General features: G+C 43.5%; 1 protein-coding gene across 2 annotated transcripts in view; it reads right to left on the bottom strand.

Moving 5' to 3' along the window:
* The window catches only part of SYNPR (synaptoporin), a 136,864-nt gene that overhangs the window by 24,394 nt on the left and 87,259 nt on the right, over positions 1 to 25,211 (bottom strand). For both annotated transcript variants that reach the window (XM_083426603.1, XM_083426604.1), the window contains one exon: positions 2,643 to 2,767. In XM_083426603.1, coding sequence (XP_083282729.1) covers positions 2,643 to 2,767 — 125 coding nt within the window. The remainder of the gene's footprint in view (positions 1 to 2,642; positions 2,768 to 25,211) is intronic.

Genomic DNA, 25,211 nt, shown 5'->3' with positions numbered 1-25,211 from the left:
CAGTACAAGTCTATGGAGCACAAGTATGGCATAAATATCTCATAAATTAACAACAATTCACGAGTTTGCCAGCTGCTCAGATCCATTTAGTGAACAGCATTACTATCAATAAAGGCATAAATGGAACTCAAAAGCAAAACAGCAAATGATGTCTGATGGAAATAGCCATTTTACAGACAGATGGTGTTGCTGTCTTTAAAAACATTTCTTGGAATAGAATTTGTATAGAAAGAAATAGATATCTGTGAATCTACTTTTAGGTTTGGGGACTTTTTATAGATGCAGGACATGACCGTTTAGATGCAAGGGGGATGGGGAAGGCTGATAGCCATATTTATTTATTTTTTGCATTGCATCTGCTTGTGAATGTGTTATGTCTTATTAACAGCAGGGTTTTAAAAATATTTCATTGTTAACTTCTGGCATCGGACACTTGCCCTCATTTCCATTGGTGTTTATCATCCCAAAACTGGCTTATGAAACACATCAGACATATCACTAGGCTAAAAAAGGCTTTCTAGGACAGCTTAGCTCAGATGCTATGAAACCAAGACATATTTGAATCTTTTGGAGAGCTGATGTTTTTAAAAGGCAATTTGTTAGTCAATGCATACATACATTCTGAGAATTATTTATCTATTTAACTTGTTAGTCACTTCCTACAAAATGTCAAGAGCCCAACAGGAATGACACAAAACCAAAAACAACATATGTCAAGAAAACCATTTCGTAGTGCAGGGAAAAAGGACAAAAATCTTCAGCAGCAAAAACTTTCCATCAAGTAGGCCATCAGCCAACTTGTCATAATTTGTCATATGTCTGGGCGAAGAGATATGTTTAAACCTAGCACATGGAAGACATTCATGATGGCACCAAGTGGACCTCGCTGGGGACAGCATTCTACAGCCAGGGAACGTCAACCAAAAGAAGTCAGAGGCACCTGGAAGAGAGCTTCAGATGAAGACCGAAGGGTCCAGGTAGGGTCATAGTGGGAGAGGTGCTTTGAAAGATACTGGGGCCCCGAGCCATAAAGAGCTTTATGGATTAAAAGAAGCATACAGGCAGCCAATGCACCTGTGCCAGATTCAGTGTTATATGATTGGCTCACCTCACCTGTCTTCAAAAGCAAACCCATGAAAACCACAATGCAATATAATATTGTAATATAATATTGAAGTTACCAGAGCCTAGGTTATGGCAGACAGGTTATCATCATCCAGATAAGGTTGTAGCTGGGCCACCAGTCAAGGCTAGTGGAAGGTACTCAAGTGACAGCAGTGGATCTAGGGGGACCCCCACCCCACCCCTAAACTACAGACCTGCTCTTTCACAGCGAATGTGAGCCCATCTAGAGTAGGGTCTACACCAATTGTCCATTAAGAACAACCACCCAATAGAAACATCTCAGTCTTCTCTGGATTGAGCTTCAGGTTTATTGACTCTCATATAGTCCATTTTTGGGGCCAGTAACCAGTTCAGCACATCCATCAACTAATCTTTCCCCCACTTTTTAATAGTACTATTTTCCTATAAAAATTAAAAGTTTCTTTTTTAAAGAAATGATTAAATTGGGGGGAAATTGAGAGTCTATTTATCACTGTTCTCACACCTTTCTCATTAGGAGTTGTTGCTGTTGTTGCTGTTGTTATTTACCAGAAAGAAACTTTTCATAAACATTGCTGTGCCTTGTGAACAGGACTAACAATTATAAGAAAAACTTGGCCATGGGGAAGAACACTGCCATATAAGTGCATTATAAGTTTGGGGGGTTGGAAGTAGGCTGTATGCAAGATCCTTGTAACCCCTGAATCCAGCAAGTGTCAAAATATAAGCCAGGTTAGCTTCCTGTGTTGAGGCAATCAGCTGGGTGATGGGCCATTAAAAAAACAAAGGAAATAGGCCTAAATGGGTGATGCCCCTCCCTCTACTCAAGAGACAGAAGGACAAAGCATTGAGTTTTGAGTTAAAAGGGGCAGTGGTGTGACCTAGATGTAAAGCAGCAAGCTGGAGAGAGAGTCAGAGCAAAGTTTGAGAGCAATGTCTGATTTCTGTTTGAATCCAAGGCTGTGGCTATAGGAGAAACAAGACCTTTTGGGGTGTTGATGCTGTGAACCCCCTCCATCGTAGGCTCAGGTTGCATATATGCGTAAATAAACCAAATGGCATAAAGACACTGCAGTCTCTGTTGTGCCTCATTACCAAAAGAAAATACAAACCCTGGGAACCCCTGGAATCTTGCATCACTCAGAGATTGGGATGGGGTGCAACAATATCACATACTTCCAGAGACAGGTCACTGGGCATTACAGAGCCACTATCCTAGATTCTTGTCAGGTGGACCTCAGTCACTTACTGGCAGAGGGAAGTCAGTGAAGTGCAAACGTACCATCTGAAGCTAATGTGAGTGCTTCTGTGGAGTCTTCAATTTAATTCCACTTCCAGCTAACTGTGGGAAAGCAAAGCTTCAGCAGTGCTAAAGGGTTCCAGCTTAGAAGCAACTTGAAATGCACCAGTAAGTGACATCACCTTAAGTCTTTGCATGTCTTGTCATCTGCAAATATCTACAGGAAGCACTACACTGAACCACAGTAGACAATGGCTGCCCCATTGCATGTGAATGGCAAAGAACTACAACAGATTACCTGAATGGATAGGCAAAGGCTATGTCAATGCTGAGGTCACTCTCTGTCTTGTTTGCACAGTCCACGCTGAGCCGCAGTCCTCCAGAATAGCCGCCACATGTTGCAAATGCAAAGATTGCAAAAAGCTGGGGGGGGAAATACATACATACATATATATGTGCGTGTGTAATTTTAGCTCATCTACCAATGCAATTTTAGCATGTGAAAACATTTGTGGAATAGCAGTTATGACAGTACAATTATAGGTGTCCTCTGGAAGAGGGAAGAGGTATTTTACTTATATAATAAATTTCTGTACTGCCCTTCACCCAAAGACCACAGGGCAGTTTACTGTATAAAACACAAAAATACATAGCATAATAACAAGCAAAAACAATACCCCCATAAGCAGAAGTTAATGGGTTTTTGTAGCATATTCTTCATTTTCATACTGATACTATACCAGTGTTAAATTAAAAGCCAGTGAGTTGTCCTCCAACTATTGTAAGGTCCAACATGTATTGGCAATGGGCAGGAGTAATGAAAGCTGGACCCCCAAAACATTGGGAGGGCACCATTGGGAGTTAACAAAAGCAAAAAACCAAAACAAAAAACCCAACACACACAAAACCAACAAGAGTTTCATCAAACAAAAGCATCACTGACGTTTCCTATCTTTTGCCGGCTTCATCCTTAGTGACTCCTTCCTGCCTGCTTCTATGGGTTAACCCTCCTTAATGTTCCCCTCTTAGGACACACTGACTCCACATGCCCATTTTGCATTGATTTTTCCCAACATGATGAGCCATATTTAGGAAGTCCTCTCACAATACTTCAGACATTATCGATTTTTACATTCCTAATCAGGAGCCGTGCTTAAAGAAAATGCCTCCTGCTCCAAGCGCTAGCAATTCATCGCAAGACTGCCACAAACAATTCGAAATTGTAATTTTGGATTATTAGATGTTACATGCAGTTATATATCTGTATATATAGATCAATGCAAAGAGACACAATGACATTCCAAAGCAGAAGTGAATTTGACAGCCAGTTCATACAAACCACAGCGTGTAGGGTATCCTAATGGGTAGTTTGTCTACCTTTGGTCCCCACCCTGCACTCAGCTCTCACCCGTGACTCCTAGAAGTTGTCAGCATGCCACAACGGCCACACCCAGGAGCAGTTTTGCCTGGCCGGCTAAACCAAGCGAGGGCTCTCAAACCCTTGGTGAGTTAGGGACTTCCCCTGCATGTGAAGACAGGCTCCAGCGGATTGAGCAGACAAGACCAAGAATGAGTCCAACAGTCAAGTTTCTGCCCATGTTGTAGAGGGAAGTTAGGGGCAGATGGGGCTTGTCAACCTGGGAAGGTAGCTCATCTAGAAGAACAAAAACTCTGTTCCTAAACCTCCGCTGCCTTGATGGATATCTTCGGGAGAAGAAAAGGCTAAGGAGTAAACCCTACACAAATCCAGAGTACAGTCCCTAAGATGGTTGGATGGCATCTTGTACACCTCCTTCTGATAACTCCTGCAGCTAAGCTGGTGCCAGACGTATTGCTAAATATTTTATGGGCAGGATGAGACACCTGGTTGAGTGTATGCACTGCTTGGGTATATGTACTGATGCTTATTTTCTGCAGAAACTCTTATTTTTCTCCAAGGGCTGGCCCAATACATTTTGGCACCTCTCCACAAAATGGCGCCCTGCCCATCAGGGAGCAAGGGTAAGTGAAGATTTACATCAGGAACAGGGGGTGGGGAATAAAGATCTACACTGGTGGGAACAAGGGTGGGAAGAGATGAGCAGCGACTCCTATTTGCCAAGAGGCCGCTGTAGAGGTAGCATTGGTGGGGGGCTGCTGAGGAAGAGGCACAGCCAGCCTCCAAAGAGTGCAATGCACCATGGCGGCAGCAGCATGTGATGCATTCCTTGGAGGCCTGCTGCCTGAGGCGGTTGCTTCACCTTGCCTCATGGGTGGGCCGGCCCTGTTTCTCTTCCCAGTCTTGTGGGACTCCAACTCCCATCAGCCCCAGCCTGTCAAGAGTGATGAGAGTTGGAGTCCAACAGTTGGAGGGCACCATGTTGACTACCCCTGTATTAGGCAAGCATTGAGTTTACAAATGCAAGCAGCTCTAAACCTCTTAAATAGGCAGATTTGGAAACCAGACAACATATTGCAGCTTTCTACACTTGAATCAATTCACTGAATCTTCTTGGAGGACACATTCCTTTTGTTACCTTGTGAAGATGGGCCCAACAAGAGCCCAAGGATGAAGTCTATTTATTTGAGCCACTATAAATATTGTATGCCATATGCTGTCTACAAACACAAAGCAAACCTAGCACTAGAAAACTACCTCATTCCATACAGCACCCTACAAATTTGTGCTAACATTCCTTTGTTGCAGTTCTTCACATGTGGTGTGTTCCCTTGTCCTTGGGCTGCTTTTAGCACAATTAAGAGCACTTATCTGCTTTTACCTCTTAGCACTGCGGGCAGCTGAATTCTAGTTTCATTGTTCTCTTTTTGCCATTTATTCTAGCATGGCATGGCAACTCCAGCTGAAAGGAACGAGGGGTACCCAGAAAGAAAGACTCACTCACAAACTTGAACAAAAGAAAACTTCATTTGCACAACATAGTCGAGATCACACCTTTGAACCAACTTGTAAGAATTAGTGCTTTCTAGTTCTGCAGCCACAGCCACATAAATTCTCCCCTGTCACAGAAGGGGCTCTCAGAGAATCTGCCTTGAATGGAGAAGTCCTCAGGTTCAGTCCCTAATATCTTCAGATAGGGCTGGGGGAATAGCTGGCCAATATCTGGTTTTCAACATCACGATATATCACCAGCTAAACTTCTCAATATACCAATATATCACAACGTCTGAAATAAAGTTGGAACTATGTAGAGGTGAACAGCAGGGCTTGGTGATATCTGGTTTTCAGCTTCATGATATATCACCAGCTAAACATCAAGATCTACTGATATACTGTTTCACAGTGTCTGAAATATGGAGGAACATTGGCTGGTTTCACAGTTTTCCCCACATTGTGATTTTTGTAGAACTAACACACACACATCATGATTTGCAATATATTGCCAGGTCAAAAACTATGAAACCAATATCATGATATGAACTTCAAACCAGTTTTGGATGATACGTACAGTGGTACCTCGGGTTAAGTACTTAATTCGTTTTGGAGGTCCGTTCTTAACCTGAAACTGTTCTTAACCTGAAGCTAATGGGGCCTCCCGCTGCTGCCACGCCGCCGGAGCACGATTTCTGTTCTCATCCTGAAGCAAAGTTCTTAACCTGAGGTAATATTTCTGGGTTAGCGGAGTCTGTAACTTGAAGCATATGTAACCTGAAGCGTATGTAACCCGAGGCACCACTGTATATGGATATATTGCCCAGCCCTAGTCCCCTATCTGAAACTCTTGAGAGCCAGGGGGATCCCTCTTCTGGCTCAGCATAAGGCACCTTGCTATGCTAATATGAAAAGTTGCCTTGTGCCAGGTCAGGCTATGTGTTTCTCTAGCCCAATATTGTCTGCCAGGTGAGCTGCTCTACCAGCTGCTACTGCTGGCAGTGCCTCTCCAGGGTCTGAGAGCCAGAGAGGACTTTCCCATCACCTGCTGCCTGGGCCCTCTTAGCTGGAGGTGCCCAGGTTGAGTATGGGACCTTCTGGGTCTGAAGCATGTGTTCTGCTGCTGAGCTATAGCCCTTTCCACACTTTAAGACAACCTTTAGACATTATAGCAGTACCAAGTGACTCATTTTTCTGTGGGTTCACCCAATGGCTCAGCAACAACATTTAAAGGCCCACCAGCCTAGAATGGCCACAAAAGGCCACAAGGCCGTACCAGCCTGCCATGAGCCAGAGTGAAGCAGCAGATTTTCAGCATCATGAAAGAGCAGCAATTTGGGTGATTTAGCTTATTGTTGTTTTCTGTTTTACTTCCAGAAAGAGGAGGTCGTGGAATTTTTCTGCCTCAGGTGTTAAAAGAACTTGGTCGGCCTTGGATACTGAGGGAGGGGGAGCCATTTGCTTCACTGCCTCAGGCAGCAAAATTTCTTGGGTCAGCACAGGCCTCAGTTATTGGCTGAAGGGCCACTCACTGACTATAAATGGGCTATGTGAAGGGATAAATGCTCATGAAAAAATATTTTTGGGGGCAGTTCTGTTCAAACTGTCTCTCAGCTGCTCACATATTCTGAACAACAATAGCAAGATGTAATAAAATGTTAATGAAACATTTTGTCCAGGCCCAGGTAGGGCCAAACTGACAGGCAGGGAAAAAATACCGGCAGCTAAAATGGGACGAGGCGGCTCCGTGTGCATTTTGTTGTTATATATTTACACCGAAGCTGTAATTGTTGCCACTATGTCATGAACAATAGACCTCTCACAAGTAAATGAGGCTCAATTATTTCCTCTAACAAAACACTCAGAGCTGATCTCCCCTTGGAATTAATTGAGTTGCACAGGGAACAGCATTGTAAATTGGTATTAATCGTGCAGCTACAAATTGTGCGGCAAAGGGAGAAAAACAATATATTTGGTGAGCCCGGGAAATACATTGTTGGAAGCAACAGTCCCTCTCCCCAGTGCCCCATTTTAATTCCAGCGGCTTCAATGTACCGCAAATGCGCAGGGTCTCTTAGGCTGCGTACACACCACACATGTAAAGCACATTTCTGCCTCCCAAGCAAGAATCCTGGGAACTGTCATTTGTTAAGGGTGCTGGGAACTGTAGCTCTGTGAAAGATAAGCTACAGTTCCCAATATTCTTTCTGCTTTAAAGTTATGGTGCATACACAGCCTGACACCACTTTCCACACAGATGGATTTAGGCTTTTAGGCATAGGCAAACTCCGGCCCTCCGACTACACTTCCCATCATCCCTGACCACTGGTCCTGTTGACTAGGGATGGTGGGAATTGTAGTCCCAAACATCTGGAGGGCAGGAGTTAGCCTATGCCTGCTTAGTGGTCATAGTTGAAAATACCTTTTTGACTGCTTCTAATCTTTGCTGGAAATGTAAGGAGAAAGAAGGCACATTCTACCATATGTGGTGGACATGCAAGATAACTAAAACATTCTGGGAAATGATGTATAATGAGTTGGAAAAAAATGTTTAAAATAACATTTGTGGAAAAACCAGAGGTTTTTTTATGTTAGGCATTTTAGGTACAGAGATTCCAAGAGACCAGAAAAGACTATTCATGTACGCGATAACAGCAGCGAGGATATTACTGGCCCAGAGATCGAAAGACGACAAAGTTCCAGCCAGAGAGGAATGGCTGGTGAAGATGATGAACTATGGCAAAATGGCAAAAGTGACCGGGAAAATCAGAAACCAGGAAGAGAAGAATTTTAAGAAGGAATGGGAAAGATTTATAATGTACTTAAGAGAACACTGCAAACAACTAAAAACTTTGGCAGGGTTTGAGTAATGCTTGTAATGTACAAAAAACAATGGAAAATGGGCAATATTCTTTTAACAACTTAGAGGAAATAAGATGGAAAATTGGATTGATAACGGTAACCATGGAAGGGTGGAGGGAAGTCAGAGGATTCAGGGAATCCTAAACGAAGAGGTGATTGGTGTGTTTGAATTTAAATGTAAAACCTAATATTAAAAATTATTTAAAAAAGACCTTTTTGAGTCCAGGGCCAGAGCTGACCTGAGAGGTTTTGCTGCACGAGGCAAATGACAAGGATGGCAAGAATTGTGACATACACAATTCTTCCACTGAGCAAGGATTCTTTCAAGCACACTATAATGGGTTGTATCCAGTTCTTTCCCTGAACTGACCCTGCACTGAGAGTATTCCATAAACATAAGGGGGGGGGGAGAGTTCCTCCTCTAGTTATCCTTTCTCTTTGCAGTCCTCTTCTTTCTTTATGCCCCCACCAAATCTGCTCCAGAGGCTTGGTGGACCCTTTCAAACAGTGTGCAAGGTGGTGTAGAGGAGCTACAGGACAAAGGGATGCATTTCCAAAAAAAATAATAATCACCTCCCCTTTTCCATACAGTGCAGGGACAGAACTGGATACAACCGAATAATTACATTAACGATAATGCTGAGCTACACAACTAGGGTGACATTTGAGGATTAGCTAGATAACAAATGTAAAAGAGTTTTGCACTTCCAGTGCGCTGCATTAAAGGACATCTTGTCATTCCGGCAATAGGTCATCTGTCAGGAGATGCGGCTTGCTAAGGCAAAGCCACTCGCCAGTAGCAAGTCTGCAACCAGTACATTCTGGGAGAGTTGAGAGAATTTCAATTTCTCACACTGCGGCAGGGAAGAAGATCAGCATCGGGGAGAGGCATTTGCCTCCATTTCATGCTGAACAGGGCAGAGTATTTTTCTTACATGGCTTCTACTTGGGTCTGAGGTTCATCTGTGCTCTCAGATGGCCAACTGGCAATGCCCACCAGGTGAGGAAATAGAAAGCCACCTTTGTGAAATGGGCAATAGCTCAGCTTATATGAGCAGCGGCTAAAACAGCTTAAGTAGAAGTTGATTAGAAGAACAAGGTGGGCATATGGGAGCAAAGACACAGCGGTGGGCCATGAATCTTCTCTTGCCCCCGTTCAACATCCTCTCCAAGTAAAGCTGGGCAGATCTGTCAAACCCAGTTCCTCATAGTTCCACATTTTCCCAGTCTCGTGTTCAGTTTACAAACTTTCAGTGGTGTTTAGAATCTGGAAAAAATATTGCGGTCATAAATAAATAGCCAGTATAGGATAGCGTGGGATGTATAGGGTGTGTGTGGGGGGGGTAGTACTTCTGGTGGGGGACACGCTGTGCTCTTCCTGGGGTAGTTTGTCTACCTTTGGTCCCTGCCCTGCACTCAGCTCTCACCCCTGGCTCCTAGACACTGTCAACACATGACGGAAACCACACTTTGGGAAATGGCTTTGACTGGCCGGCTAAACCAGGTGTCAAGCCCTTGGTAGGTCAGGGACTTCTGGCACATGTGAAGACAGGCTCTGGCAGATCGAGCAAATGAGATTAATGGTGGGTCCAACGGTCAAGAAGGCGGTTTCTGCATGAGCTGCAGAGGGAAGTGAGGGGCAGGTTGGGCTTGTCAATCTGGGAACGTAGCCCGTCTGGGAGGAGAAAAACTCTGGTCCTAAACCTCTTCTGCCTTGTGGGATGTCTTCCGGAGAACAAAAGACTAAGGAGTGAACCCTACACAAATTCAGAGTCCCTAAGGTGGTTGGAAGGCATTTTGTATGCCTCTTTCTGGCAACTCCTGCAGCCAAGCTGGTGCCAAACTCATTGCTCTGCTTTCCTTTGGACCACATCAGTGAGGCCGGGGGGGGGGTCTTGTCATCTGGGCAGTCCAGGACGTCCACACACACTGCCCAGGCTTGCGCCCCAGGGAGGTCACTTTGGTGCTGCTAACGCAGTGGTTTGACTTCATCCCCAGAGGTGCACTCCATTGTCTCTCAAATGCCAACAATCGGACAATACTGTATATTTATATGGCTATTTCTCTCTCTCTCACACACACACACCCTGCTAAACAAAAAGTATTAGAATGCATCTGCTGCATTTAAGTTCTGTGTTTGTTGACTGAAAAGGCACTGGATGAATTGCAAGCCATCAGCGCATGTAGACATAGGATCTGACTAATAAAAGGCCTGGCTCTTCACATGTCTTGCAACCATTTTTAGAAGAGGTAAGGCAGCGCCTCTAACCTGCCCTCATTAGGTCAGGATTTTGCACACTATAAACACTGTGCTTGGGTATCCCCACCTCATTTCCCACCACTGCCTGGTATAGTGACCAAAGAATGGAACACAGCCACCACTGCTGCCCATGTAATGTTGGGATCAGACAATGAAAGCAGCTAAGAAGGTGCATTATATCAACCAATATTATTGATCCATCTAGCTCAAGGGTCACATTCTATTGAAGAAGCATTCTATTGTAGCCAATAGAATAAGAGATTGTGGTGTCTAGTGTCCACAGCAGTTTCTCTGGTTTACAAAAACATTGGCAACCCCTGGTCCTGTTCAATATTATCTATTGACTGGTAGTGGCCTTCCATATAGGAATCTTTCCCAAGTACTGTTTGGAAATACAAGAAATTTAACCAAAAACATTTTGCATGCAAACTGTACTGTATCACTACTGCAGCATTGCAAAACTATCCTTTGGAAACCTGATATGGCTCATTATTATTATTTTAAAAAGGCTATTTGATCCTTTGAGGGAGGATGCTACTGAGAGTGGGTGTACCTTAGTGCAGTATGGCTTTTTATCAGGGCAGCCAGCAACTGACTGTTAACTTTGGGTCCAAGAAACCTGGAGAAAATGCATTGCAGAAAGGATTCCACGTTTGCTATAGATATATAGCATCTTTTTGTTCTATGGCTGTATATTTATATGGCGATTTCATCCTGCCCTCCCCCCAATATAAGAACATACGGTATCTGCTGCATTTAAGTTCTGCCTTTTGTTGACTTAAAAGGCACTGAATGAAGTACAGGGAATCTTGTTTAGCACCAACACTATGCTCCTCAAAAATATTTCAGTTTATAAGCAGAGGAAAGGTTGTGAAATGTTAGACCCCGGCATGGAATCATAATCTACCTGCCTCCAGCTGACATCAAAAGTGCTTCAGGAGAGCAAGTCAATGGAGTACTTATGTAGTGTGACGAAATTATTGGCTTTCAGCCATTCGACTTTCAGCATTTGCCACAGCAGGTCAGCATTCAATCTAATTCACACTGCGTAGTATCTTGATGAAGTTCTGATTATTGTGATTTTTTTTACAACAACAACAACACCAAAAGGAAAATGGAGGCAGCTCCATTTAACAAGGTGCTTCAGAGGCACCAAAATAAGTGTGCAATAAGTCAGGTACAAAGTATTTCTGAACATTTGTCACTTGTCAATTGTTATGGAACCAATTCTTCTTCTTAAAGCCACGCTTTTGTGTGGGGAACTTTTCATGAGTAATTCTGATATGCCGTCTTCTGAAGGCTGGAAGTGAGAATCCATGCACAGGTGATGATTCAGTTAGGAATTCCAGGGACAGAACTCGAATAATCTGATAAATGAAGAGGTAAACGGCATCCACACTCATTCCAGTATGCAAGAAAAGGATATAGCTCAGTGGAAGAGAAGACACTTTGCATGCAGATGATTCACGGCTCAATCCATGGAAGTTCTAGTTAAAAGGATCCAGAAGCTTCTAATGGCCGCTTACCCTGCTCTGGGTGGGCAGTGGTTGCAGTCCCTCATGGGTTGCCCTTCATTCTCAGGGCAGTGAGGAGTCACATCCCAGTGGCCGGCAGTTTAAATTCCCTGGCTGGCAGCATTGTAGGGCAAAAGGCATGGCAAGGGGCATCCAAGTGGCAGGAGCCTGGACCCGAGGGCCGAAATCCTGCTCTGGTCAGCCGGCCAGGGTTAAAACCGACAACGTCTGGTGGGTAAGGCATTGGTTGGAATCCTAGTCATCAAGATTTGGGGTGAATTGGTGCATCACCCAACCTAACTAAAGGGGTCTAGGTGGAGGTCTTTATCCAGAAGCCAAGTGTGGGGCAGGTGGGTCATAGAACTTCCAGGGACAGCCTGGGGTCGGCCACCTCATTCTTGGTAAGGCCACAATCCTTGGCATGACCCTGTTCAAAATTTAAGCCCTCTAGCAGGAGGCTGAAATGGATATATACCCACTGCCTGAGCCAAAGTCCATCTATATTTCCAATCAATAAAGTTGTGACCAATTTCTATCCCAAATGGTTGTCCGTTCCTTTACATCATAACTGTTGCCCTCACACTGGGGCAGGGAGGGGAGAGAGGGATCCCCACAATGTGAGAATCCCTGCCCAAGGCCTTGGAGCCTCTACCAGTCAGAGTAAGCAATATTGGGTGAGATGAGCCAGAAATCAGAGCTGATATAAGGATGCTTCATATACATACAGTAGCAGATGCTGTGCACCACCTTTCACCTAACCTGTGACTAGGAGGCAGAGTGGGAGGGGCAAGGCTGTAATGCTAAAACCCACCCTGGGGCCTTTGGGTGAAGGGTGAGTGAGAATGAAGTGAATAAACACACTAGTAGGAGCACTGGATTGGCTCTGCTGGCATGTTTGGAATGCAGTATCCTCAATGCTGCCTCCCCACCTTCCCTTCTAACTCCCAGGGGTGATGTGCCTGACTGGATCAGTGGTGGCAGCCTACCATGCTGTCTGGTGCAGGATAGGAGCAAAGTCAGACAGGCCGTTCAGCAAATCAGATACAACGACGACAGACTTTTAGGGCCATTCCCACATTAAACAGCAACTCCATGTGTACCTTCAGCAGGGAGCCATAGCCAATCTTGGCTAAACCCTTATTAGGCATGTGCTCTTAAACACCTATTTGTCACATGTACAGTTTTAGAATTTACATTTTTAAAAATCATTGGAAACAAATAGGACAGCATAAACTTGCACCAAATGTTCTGGGTTTTAAGTGTGTTGTAGGCTTCAGCTGTTTCATTTGACATTGTCTGTGTAATCAAAGGAGCAGCTCTCAACAGTGTACTTTTTTATAAGCACCTGAAACAGTTAAAGGGCTTACACTTCTCTCCTTGCCTCTCTATCCATCTCCCAATCTCTATTTCCTCACTTCCTGTTCTTCCTTCAGACTCTTCCTCCTCCTATTGCTGATTTAACTTCCAAGCAACATGCATACTATTACAACAGTTGAACCAAAACTGGTTTCCCCTCTCCTTTTTAGCAAGAGTGATCAGCCTAAATAAACTTGGCTTTTTTTAACATCTATCATCTATCTACCTATCTACCTAACTAACTAACTAACTAACTACCTATCTATCTACCTATCTATCTATCATCTATATCTATCTATCATCTATATCTATCTATCATCTATCTATCTATCTATCTATCTATCTATCTATCTATCTATCTATCTATCTCTATCTATCATCTATCTATCTATCTATCTATCATCTATCTATCTATCTATCTATCTATCTATCTATCTATCTATCTATCTATCTCTATCATCTATCTATCTATCTATCTATCTATCTATCTATCTATCTATCTATCATCTATCTCTATCATCTATCTATCTATCATCTATCTATCTATCATCTATCTATCTATCATCTATCTATCATCTATCTATCTATCTATCTATCTATCATCTATCTATCTATCTATCTATCATCTATCTATCTATCTATCTAATCTATCATCTATCTATCATCTATCTATCTATCTATCTATCTATCTATCATCTATCTATATCTATCTATCTATCTATCTATCTATCTATCTATCTATCTATCTATCATCTATCTATATCTATCTATATCTATATCTATCTATCTATCTATCTATCTATCTATCTATCTATCTATCTATCATCTATCTATCTATCTATCTATCTATCTATCATCTATCTATCTATCTATCATATCTATCTATCTATCTATCTATCTATCTATCTATCTATCTATCTATCTATCTATCTATCATCTATCATCTATCCATCCATCCACCCACACAGATTTTCATATACACAACCATCTAATATGGTCCAACATGCTTGTGCACAGATCACGCAAGTAATTCAATCATGAGCCCAGTGACATTTTTGATGCTTGGCTCATTGGCAATCTGCAACGCCGAGGCCAAAACATACGTTTTCTAGTCGGGACTGGATCCAGGTAATGCATTTTCTCTCTGCCACTCCTGAACTCTGCAACCACCATGAAACACCATTGTGGAAGGTTGCCCAAAAGAATCCAAGATGTCAGGACCGGCCCTACCATTAGCCAGAGTGGGACAGACCCACACCATACATACAGGTTGTGCAGTCACCAAGCCTATATGACTGAATACTCATACAGGATCATTCAGTCTGCATCATACATTCTACAGCGGTACAGTCCAAGAACACTTTACCATCCGATGAGATGTTTCCCTTTGGGAAGCCAAGATTTTCCTGCACTTGCACCAGAAGCATTATTGATGGGCATAGGCCAATATTCAGCTTTTGGGGAGGCTGTGGACATTGCCCTTATTTACATGGGCCACCTGTTGCTCAAAGCTTCTATTTCAAAGTTATCTTCTTAAGAATATAAGAACCAGCTTGGCTAGTGGCCAGTTATAGCCTCATTCTCCATGAATTTATCTAATCCCTTTTAAAAGCCGTGTGTGTGTCTTCATTTCTGTTACTTTCCATTAAAGGGTTCCCTGAATGCTGCCTTTAATGGCAGACGCTCCAATTTAGTGCTTCACGTTTTAAGATGAAAACCACTTAATATGATTCTTAAATCGATGGAATGATGGCACTTGGCGCTGTGAATATTTTAAACTGAGTAACCATCATGTTCTAATAATTTTACTTGCATAATAGTTTAATTCCAGAGAGACAATTTTCCATCTTTTCCTTTGAAGAAAAGCTTTATCTTAATCATCTCCCATTGATTATTTTAAAATAACCATTCCCCCCTCTCCCTTCAACACACCATTTAGCTTAACCACATAATGGAATACTAGTACTCCTCCTCTCTCATTATATTTTAATAGAAATAGAATAAAACTCAATTGTATTCTAATCTAAACTATTAAGATGCTTGCAGGTTCCTTGGTATGTCCAGAGGGCATTTATCTGCAGTGGAAAACTGAGCTATTCACACACACACACACCCTTCCAATTCAGATAACAGCTCTATTCCAAGCAAAACTGGATTCTGTCATACGCTTAATGATGCTTTTGGGAATGTGATGGAGACCCATTCTCCATCCCCCAAGAGGCCTCCATACCTTCTGCTTCCCCTCTGTCTTCAAACCTCCTCAGCCTTCCTCCAATTACCAGGCATGGTGAGATGGAGGAAGGTTTCCTGGCATCTGGTACATTGCTATGGCTGTGAGTCAGGTGCAAGCCAGGAGTGCTGGGAAATACAGATCCTGGCAGGAAGGACTTGCTCTTCACTGGATTGGATTTGAAGCTTGCATGCCGCTCCTTTGACCCTGCCTGATATTATAAATGCTACTGCTGCAACAATGCTTACCTATTTATTTCAATAATTTGTATGCCGCTTAATCAATATGGTCTCTAAATGGTGTACAGGACACCTAATACAATAAGACTACAAATGAGTTGCAACAATAAAATATAAACTTTTTGCTTTAAGTGCACCCAGAAAGCTGGCTATTATAGTTTTAGTTTCCAGTGAAGCTTTGTTTCCATATGGTGTATTCGTTTTTTTTTATATATATATAATTTTTATTAAGTTTTCTATATTTCATTACATATCAAAAATCAAAGAAAAAAACAATCCATAACTTTAAGCATTGCTTCGTTCCCTCCCTCTGACAGACTTCCACACACCTTTACAATTTCTTCACATACCTATATCCACTTTTTTACATTATATCAATCTTTTAGCAATCACCTTCTTATATGTGAATCAGCTCCTTAATTTCCCATTACCAAACATTTCAACTCAAACCTACAAGTGTTTTCAACTGTTTACAATTTTCTTTCATATAAAGTAGAAATTTGACCCAGTCTTTTTGAATACACCATGTGGTGTATTTGAGGTTTGTGTTTGTTTTAGTTTGCAAAAAAAAGGGGGGGGGGGTTTCCATTTTATTGCCTTAAAAATGCAATGCAACTTCAGTGATCCACATGGCTCCAATAAACATTCCAAGTATTTAATAAGTCAGAAGTTGAGAATGTGTGCTAACATGGGACATGATGTGAAGGACAGTCAAGGAACCTGGATCATTTTGATAAGAGAGTTTAGGATAAGGGCAAAATGAGCTCAAGTCCATGGAGGAAACTTGATCAGCAAGAATGCTGATCAAAGAATCAAAGTGGGATTAATAGTCTGGAGAGAATGTTAATCCACGATAGAAGACCTGGTTCTGCTTATCCATCGCACACAGCTGTAAGGCAATCAGCCTCCTAGGGCACATAAACACTCTCTATCTTCTGCACAATCCACATGTGGTTGCCACCTCTCCCAGAGGAGTAAAAGATTGCTGCAATTCCTCATTTGCATTTGTTGGTATAAATATATGTACATTTGAACTCCCCCCTCAACAGTCTTTGAAGCTGCAATAACCAGCACCAGATGCTCTGAAGTAGGTCATCTGCAAAGTCATCATAATAAAATGGAAAGAAAAGGAAAAATCTCCCTGCCCATAATGACAACTCAGAAGAGAAGGAAGCAATCCAGGGAGGCCGGTTTTCAAAGCACTTGATGTGTCCCTAATTCTGGTCACCTCTGAACCTTGTTGGAAGGGCCATATAAAGGTAAAGGGACCCCTGATCATTAGGTCCAGTCATGACCGACTCTGGGGTTGCAGCGCTCATCTCGCTTTATTGGCCCAGGGAGCTGGCGTACATGACTAAGCCACTTCTGCCAGCAAGACTAAGCCGCTTCTGGTGAAACAGAGCAGCACACAGAAACGCCGTTTACCTTCCCGTCGGAGCAGTACCTATTTATCTACTTACACTTTGACATGCTTTCGAACTGCTAGGTTGGCAGGAGCAGGGACCGAGCGACAGGAGCTCACGCCGTTGTGGGGATTCGAACCGCCAACCTTCTGACTGGCAAGTCCTAGGCTCTGTCACCTCTGAACGTTGTTGGAAGGGCCATAGCTCAGTGGTAAGATCATCTGCTTTGCATGCTGAATGTTTTCGCTTCAATTCCTGATATCTTCAGTTAGGGCTGGGAGAGATCTCGATTTAAAACCCTGGGCAGCAGCTGCCAGTGAATGTGAACACTACTGAGATGGGCCACTGGTCTGGCTCAGCAAAAGGCAGCTGCCTGTTTTACTATCACTCCTGACAAGCGGCCGTGATGGCTGGAGCTTATGGGAGTTGGAGTCCATCAAATCCAGGGAGGGCATCCCTTCTTCTAGAGTTTTGAAGCTGACATCAATTGAAATGTTTCTCCTGCACAGGGTTTCCAGGCAATGGTGTGCCATACCAGGAGGCATAATATCTTAGAGTTTCATTCCACAGGGATGGCTCAGTTGTGTGTATCTGCCCATATAAGTGTCACGGGCCGTGCTGCACAGGGGCTGCACAGATGAGGAATGGTGGGAGCCTCCCCCTCCCCCTGCTCCTCATCAGGATCCTGAATCTTCCCAGGAGCAGTGGGACAGTATAGATTTGGAACAGTGGTTCGCAGAGGGACATAGTTCAGAGGGCAAAAGTTGGGAAGAACTGGGTGGTGAACAGCTAGGAGAAGAAGATTCAGGAGAGAGAGAGTTAACAGATTCCGCTTTGCTGGAAAGTATCCGGCTGATCAGTCCAAGGTCACTGAGATTAGATAAGGCACAGTGGTTGCCAGATCAGGTTGCAAGGCAAGGAAGTTACAAGGGTGCCTCCGGGGGGGGGGGGGGAGTGGGTATAAACCTTAACTGGGAGCACCTTTACTCTGAGAATGGACTCTTTGTTCTTTCTCTGTGATCATTAAAATCTCTTTAAATGGTAAGATACTATTTTTGCTTTGTTCTGCTTCTCCACGGCCAAAGGGAAGGAGGAAGCCGCTTCCCTGAAGCCTGACAATAAGTCATATGTGTGGTGCTGGTTGGGGCAAATGTATATGGCTTTCAGGCACTGTGCCTGCCAGATAGAACATGGAAATAATTCTCAGCCACATGGAAATAATTCTCAGCAGCTTCCAGACAGGAACTGCAATGTTTAAATTCGCCTTCAGTCTTAGGGGACAGGGAATGCTACCATAGTTGGGATGGGGCAGGCCGGCCAAATATATTTTGGCACCGGAAGCAAACCACAAAACGGTGCTTTTACCCCACCAGGGAAGAAGGAGTGAGACCTAGATAAAGATCTACATTGGGAGGAGACCAGCAATGTCTCCTTTTGCCAAGGAGGTGGCATTGGGGCACTCATATCTGGTCTCCAAGAAGCTGGTTTATCAGAGACCAGATCTACAGTCTCTGTGGATCCTGCCACCTGAGGTGGTTGCCTCACTTTGCCTCTTGGGTGGGCCAGCCGTGGGCAGAAGTAATAGAATGTTACCTTCTCAGCTGAGATCCATAGCTCAGAAGACAGCGGATGCCTGCAAAACAGCAGCACCTTGCGGCATCAGCTACCACCACATCCCTGAAAAGTCCAGTATGTAAACAATGACTACAGAAGTAGTGTCCAGATCAAGGGAAGTAATAGAACTGCTCTATTCTGCTTCGGTTAGGCCATACCTGTGTCCAGTTCTGGGCGCCACAATTTATGAAGGATATTGACAAGCTGGAACATGTGCAGAGGAGGCTGAGCACGATGATCAAGGGTCTGGAAAACAAGCCTTATGAAGAACAGTTGAAGGAGTTGGGTGTGTTTAACCTGGAAAAGAGGGGACTGAGAGGAGATATGATCCTGCATTGCAGGGGGTTGGACTAGATGACCCTTGGGGTCCCTTCCAACTCTACAGTTCTTTGATTCTATGATAACCATCTTCAAAGATCTAAATGACTTTCACATGAGAGATGGAGCAAGAGTCTGACTGAACATTAGGAGGAACCTTTTGACATTAAGGGCAGTTTGGCAGCTGAACAAACTGCTTTGGAAGGTGGTGGACTCTCCTTCATGGGAGGTTTTTAAATCAAGGTTGGATGACCATCTGCCAGAGATTCTTTAGTTGTGATTCTATTATTCTATGATTCCTGCCTGGCAGGAGGTTGGAAAAGATGTACCTTGCGATCCCTTCCAACCCTACAATTCTATGATGAAACATTAAATGCCATTGTGAATTCCATCAACTACCTTCTGCTCTCAGTAGTTTAGGTATTGATAAATGCTGTTTCCTCCCAATTGCCAGGTCCATCGCCTGAACCTTTAACCCTCCTGTGTACAATTTCCTTGTACTTTTTAACCATCTTGTGAACCTTTGACCTCGCTATGCCCGAGAGCCCTTCTAAAGCAAAAGGCAACCATTTTACAACCAAAACACAAACACACAATGTCGGAAAGTTCAATTTCTTCACATTAGACCCTATCGGTAGGCTCCACACGCTTCCTTTCTTCCCTGCTGTTCCTGAGGAGCAAATGTACACAGACCAAAGGAGCACTGTGGAGGGGGAAAGTCTCTTCTATCAGCTGCCAAAAGCAGCAGGTCATTGCTCCCTCCAAAGAACACAGCACTGCCCTTGGCAAATTCCTGGGGTGGCCTTGGCTCCACTTGGCTCTGGGGAAGCATAACACAGCAGGGCCTTGCTGCTTCCACATTATGAATCCACACCTTTGGAAAGTATATCAGGACAAGGCCAACACATGAGGTTTTAGCTAGTTGCATCTGACTAAATTATTATTTTATTCCTGTTTGTTTAATTTGTACACCGCTCTTCATTCAAAGATTACAGGGCGGTTCACAATATAAAAATACAAAAATGAAAACACAAAACACATGATAAAGCACAAACAAAGCAATAACGCTCCTACCACAAGGACATAGAATGTTAATCAGCCAAAGGCCTAGTTATAGAGAAACATTTTCACCTGGTGAATAAAGATATGAAATGAAGGTGCCAAGCAAGGCTCCCTGGGGAGAGCATTCCACAAACAGGGAGCCACCACAGAAAAGGCCGTTCTCATGCTGCCATCTTCCTGGAATCTCATGGGTAAGGCACACAAAGAAGGGCCTCAGATGATGATTGCAGGGTCTGGGTCGGTTCATATGGGGGAATAAATCAGACTCAGAGTAGACCCACTGAAGCTCATGGATCTCACAACTAACTTAAACCCACTGATTTTAGTGGGTCTACTCTGATTATGACTTTTAAAAAATTGGAAGCAACTCATAATGTTGTTTTTATTTTCACTGCTTACTTCAACATTGTATTGATTTTTTGAATTTTTATGAGTGTCACGCTGGAACCTATGTTTGGACGAAGGTGCATTTTAGAAATTCTCCAAATAAGTTCATAAATAAGGTCACTACAGTCACTTTATTTCATTTCATTATTATTTTTTGTAGCAGCAGCTTTGTTCTTAGATTAGCAAAGTGATTCCCTCCCCTCCCTATTCCTAGAGACTGCTTTATACATCTATTGACATCTCTTATAGGAAGCTGCCTTACACTGAATCCAGCCATTGGCCCATCTAATTTGGTATTGTCTGGTGCTGTGGGTTAAACCACAGAGCTTAGGACTTGCCGATCAGAAGGTTGGTGGTTCGAATCCCCACCATGGGGTGAGCTCCCGTTGCTCGGTCCCAGCTCTTGCCAACCTAGCAGTTCGAAAGCACGTCAAAAAAGTGCAAGTAGATAAATAGGAACCGCTCTGGTGGGAAGGTAAACAGCTTAGTCATGCTGGCCACATGACCTGGAAGCTGTATGCCGGCTCCCTCAGCCAGTAAAGCAAGATGAGCGCCGCAACCCCAGAGTCGGCCATGACTAGACCTAATGGTCAGGGGTCCCTTTACCTTTACCTTACACCAGACATAGGCAAACCTGGCCTTCCAGATGTTTTGGGACTACAACTCCCATCATCCCTAACCACTGGTCCTGTTAGCTAGGGATGATGGGAGTTGTAGTCCCAAAACAACTGGAGGGCCGAATTTGCCTATATGTGGTCTACACTGATGAGTAACAGCTCTCTAGGGTTTCTGGCAAAGGGAAGTTGCCAACCCCACCTGGAGATCTCAGGGGCTGAACCATGCAAAGCAGATGCTCTTTCACTGATCTCCAGCAGTTACTGTACAGCAGCAATTCCCCAGAGCAGCAATTGTAGATAACAGGAGGACTTTATCAAGAAAATGCAGTGGGAATTCACCTTGGGTGGAGATTTTTTCAAAAACCTACCCAAGGAAATCAGATGGGTCAGAGAGGTGAATAGGAGACAAAACCCCCGAAAAACCCAAACACCGCATTGCCATATTTGCAACTAATGACTGTAAACTCTTAGTTGTTATTATTATAGTAAAGGCTTCGATTGCATTATATTATTTATAATTTAAATTGCTCATTGGCAACCTTCAATTAAACCTAATCCAAGATGATGTCGAATTAATGAGGTTGCTAACTTCATTATCATCACGCTAGACGTTGCGCCAATTGTGAACATCACAGTCTATTTTAACAACTCCTCATTAATTTTATGTAAGAGCTCTTTCGAGAACTTGACACAAACCTTTTGTTACCCTCAGTTTCTCTTATTCTTCTTCACTGGAGCAGAAGTAAAAAATATGCGCAATTTTTTACCCATCCCATTCGGGTAAGCATGTGCAATGTTAGTATCTTTGCAATGCACCCAGTAATATGTTTCTTTCCTTGGTTAGCTGTGTGTGCGCGTGCTATATTTTTCAACACACTTCCGACTTTGCTTTTTAAAAAGTACAGCACGCCATGTGTGATCTTTCCAGGTATAGATAAGGAAAATTCTTTCTGCAGTTATGTCACTTGATGGGGAATGAAATCGTGAGAATTATTTTATGCATCTATCTTTTATAACTTTACAACAGAGGAAAAAATTAAGGTCCTGCTAAATGCAAAGCAACGTAAGACAATGTAAGTGTTAACTGGTAAAGAAAGCCACTTGTAAGCCACTTTGGTACGCCAGAAAAGCAGGACATGCATTTTGGTTTTCTAACCATGCTCAGAACTGAGCACAGAATTGTAGAGTTGGAGGGGTGGTTTCTTTGGGGTGGTGGTGGTGATCTCCTCAAATATTTTATGTGGGGTTGGCTAGGAGTTGCCTCCAATGTTTGTAGCTGAGGGTAGCACTTCATAAATCATAAATCATAAAATCATAGAGTTGGAAGAGACCACAAGGGTCATCGAGTCCAACCCCCTGCCAAGCAGGAAACACCATCAGAGCACTCCTGACATATGGTTGTCAAGCCTCTGCTTAAAGACCTCCAAAGAAGGAGACTCCACCACACTCCTTGGCAGCAAATTCCACTGTCGAACAGCTCTTACTGTCAGGAAGTTCTTCCTAATGTTTAGGTGGAATCTTCTTTCTTGTAGTTTGTATCCATTGCTCCGTGTCCGCTTCTCTGGAGCAGCAGAAAACAACCTTTCTCCCTCCTCTATGTGACATCCTTTTATATATTTGAACATGGCTATCATATCACCCCTTAACCTCCTCTTCTCCAGGCTAAACATGCCCAGCTCCCTTAGCCGATCCTCATAAGGCATTGTTTCCAGGCCTTTGACCATTTTGGTTGCCCTCCTCTGGACACGTTCCAGTTTGTCAGTGTCCTTCTTGAACTGTGGTGCCCAGAACTGGACACAGTACTCCAGGTGAGGTCTGACCAGAGCAGAATACAGTGGCACTATAACTTCCCTTGATCTAGATGCTATACTCCTATTGATGCAGCCCAGAATCATATATCCAAAGAAGTGCATTTTACAAAAGCTTGTCTTTAAACTCTTTGTTTTTTCTGCAAGAGTCAGCTAACCCTGTGGGAAACACTTAAATTTCATATCTCATCAAAAGTCTGGGTGAGAAGGAGGATTTTAGCCTCACACCAAAATCATGTTAGCATTGGCACTAGCGAGACCTGCCTGGCCCCAACACTAATATCACCAGTATTTGGAAAGCCCATCACTAAAGTCATCAGTACTTGGCAAATAACAAATAAAGTAAATAATGAAAACATTCTGAGACCAGTCTTGAACCAAATATGAAACCAGGACCAATCTGAATCTCCCCCCTCCACCCCACTCCCTTTAGGCGCTGTTTTCAGTGCGTGTCAGCGGGAACACGCATGCTAAACATGCATAAGTGGGGAGATGCCTGTACCATAAAGCTGTGAGCCTGTTCCATGGTTTTCCTGGTGGGCTGGCACTGCCAGGTGTTAGCAACCCTATTATAGGAGCGTCATAGCACCATCATGACCTTATAAGGGTATGCTAGCAATTGGACCTCGCTGCACTGCCAACCCTGTGTGTGTGAGTGAGTCACACAACTGACATGGAGCCCAAGGCAGACAGAAAGTGTCCATGTTTCATCCATCTAAAGCTTTGCACTAGACACAGCCTTGGGGGACTGATTGCATTGATGAAGCACCCAGCTTTTCCCCACCAGATCCTGCTGGTACCCCATGCCTTGTGGCGGAAAAATTACAGCAAACATATGGATGTATTTATAAAAACATATCCTATGCTGCAATTTCATTTTTTAATAAACTAGAGCACTTTACAGCCACTATATATAAAATAAGACCACATAAAAACTAAGATCACAGATTGCTGGCTAGCTACTGCAAAAAGTATTTCTTTTTCTTAAAGGTCTGCATAAAAAAAGAGGGTGGGATTCTATGTAGAAACTTGGGGGAGGGCCCTGTAGCTTAGAAATGTGCTTCGGATGCAAAGATCCTATGCTGAATCCCAAGAAGTGCAGTGAAAAAATGACAATAAGGTAGCAAAGAGGGTGGGTTGGGTTGTGGGTACCTTGGAGAACCAAACAATGTCAATAGTACTGAGTTTGATGGACCAATGGTCCAACTCAATATAAGACAGCCTCATGTGACCACAGACCTCCGCGTATTAAATATAAAGATGGTGATGGTAATACCAGTAACCAATTCTGGAATCTGTTTGCTTTTGGAGTTTTTCCCATAGGGAAAAGGCATGGGTGGAAATGTTGTGTTGGAGAAGTGGAGGGAAATCAGCATGGGATTCCTCTGGAGAGATTTAGGAACACCAGGCTCTTGGAATGTAGTGCCTTCCCCACATATCTTTCCTGCAACATCCATCTTGATTTGTCTTCTCCATAATAATCTGAAGAGCAGTCCTGCAGAGGAAAACGCTGTGCTGGAGCTGGCCCCGAGACAGGGCTGTCTAGTGGTGATGCTCAGCGGTTGGGAGGGGAGGGACATCAGCTCTCAGAATAGCTCGGTGATAACAGGGCTCAGCAATCGATCCTGACATATTGCTATTCAGTGCATAAATGATTCACTCCTCCTCTCTTCTTGCAACAAAAATAAAAAGACTTCACAGGCTTGCAAAGTGCCATGGTACCATTATGGAATGTAGAGTGAAATAGAATCACAGAATTGCAGAGCAGGAAGGGACTTCAAGGGTCATTTAGTCCAGCCCCCTTGCAATTCGGGAACCTTGCCCACAGCCATCCCTGGGTAGGCTTGAACCACCAAACTTCCAGTTAACAGCAAGATGCACTGGCTCAGCGTGCCACTGGGAGGGATATTGTAAGAATCACAAAAGCCGCTCTTGAGAGAGGGAAATGACTTTGGTGGAAAGAACTGGGGTTGAGATCCTGGCTGGGGTGTGACGCAGCATGCTGTAAGAGCTACCATGTTACTTTGGATTCCTCTTGTAAAAAGAAAGAGCACCCAAGATGTCCAAAAAGTGCAGGGCCAACCTTCTCCGGTCTACTGCCCTCCAGATGTTTTGGACTATGACTCCCAACCACCCCATCCAGCATGGGGACAGAATGAAATGGCATGCATTGATAACATGATTGAGGTTTATATTCATTTTATTTAACACATTTCTATACTGTTTTTCATCCTAGGTTCGCAGGGTGGTGTACAATATAAAACCACAAAAATATGTAACATAGTAATAAACAAAAACAATACCCCCATGCCACACACAGTTTAAAAG

This window comes from Podarcis tiliguerta (genome assembly GCF_965153285.1).
Source record: "Podarcis tiliguerta genome assembly, chromosome: 2".
Lineage (NCBI taxonomy): Eukaryota > Metazoa > Chordata > Lepidosauria > Squamata > Lacertidae > Podarcis > Podarcis tiliguerta.
The sequence above is the reverse complement of the archived record's forward strand: the minus strand, read 5'-3'. Positions and strand labels throughout refer to the sequence as shown.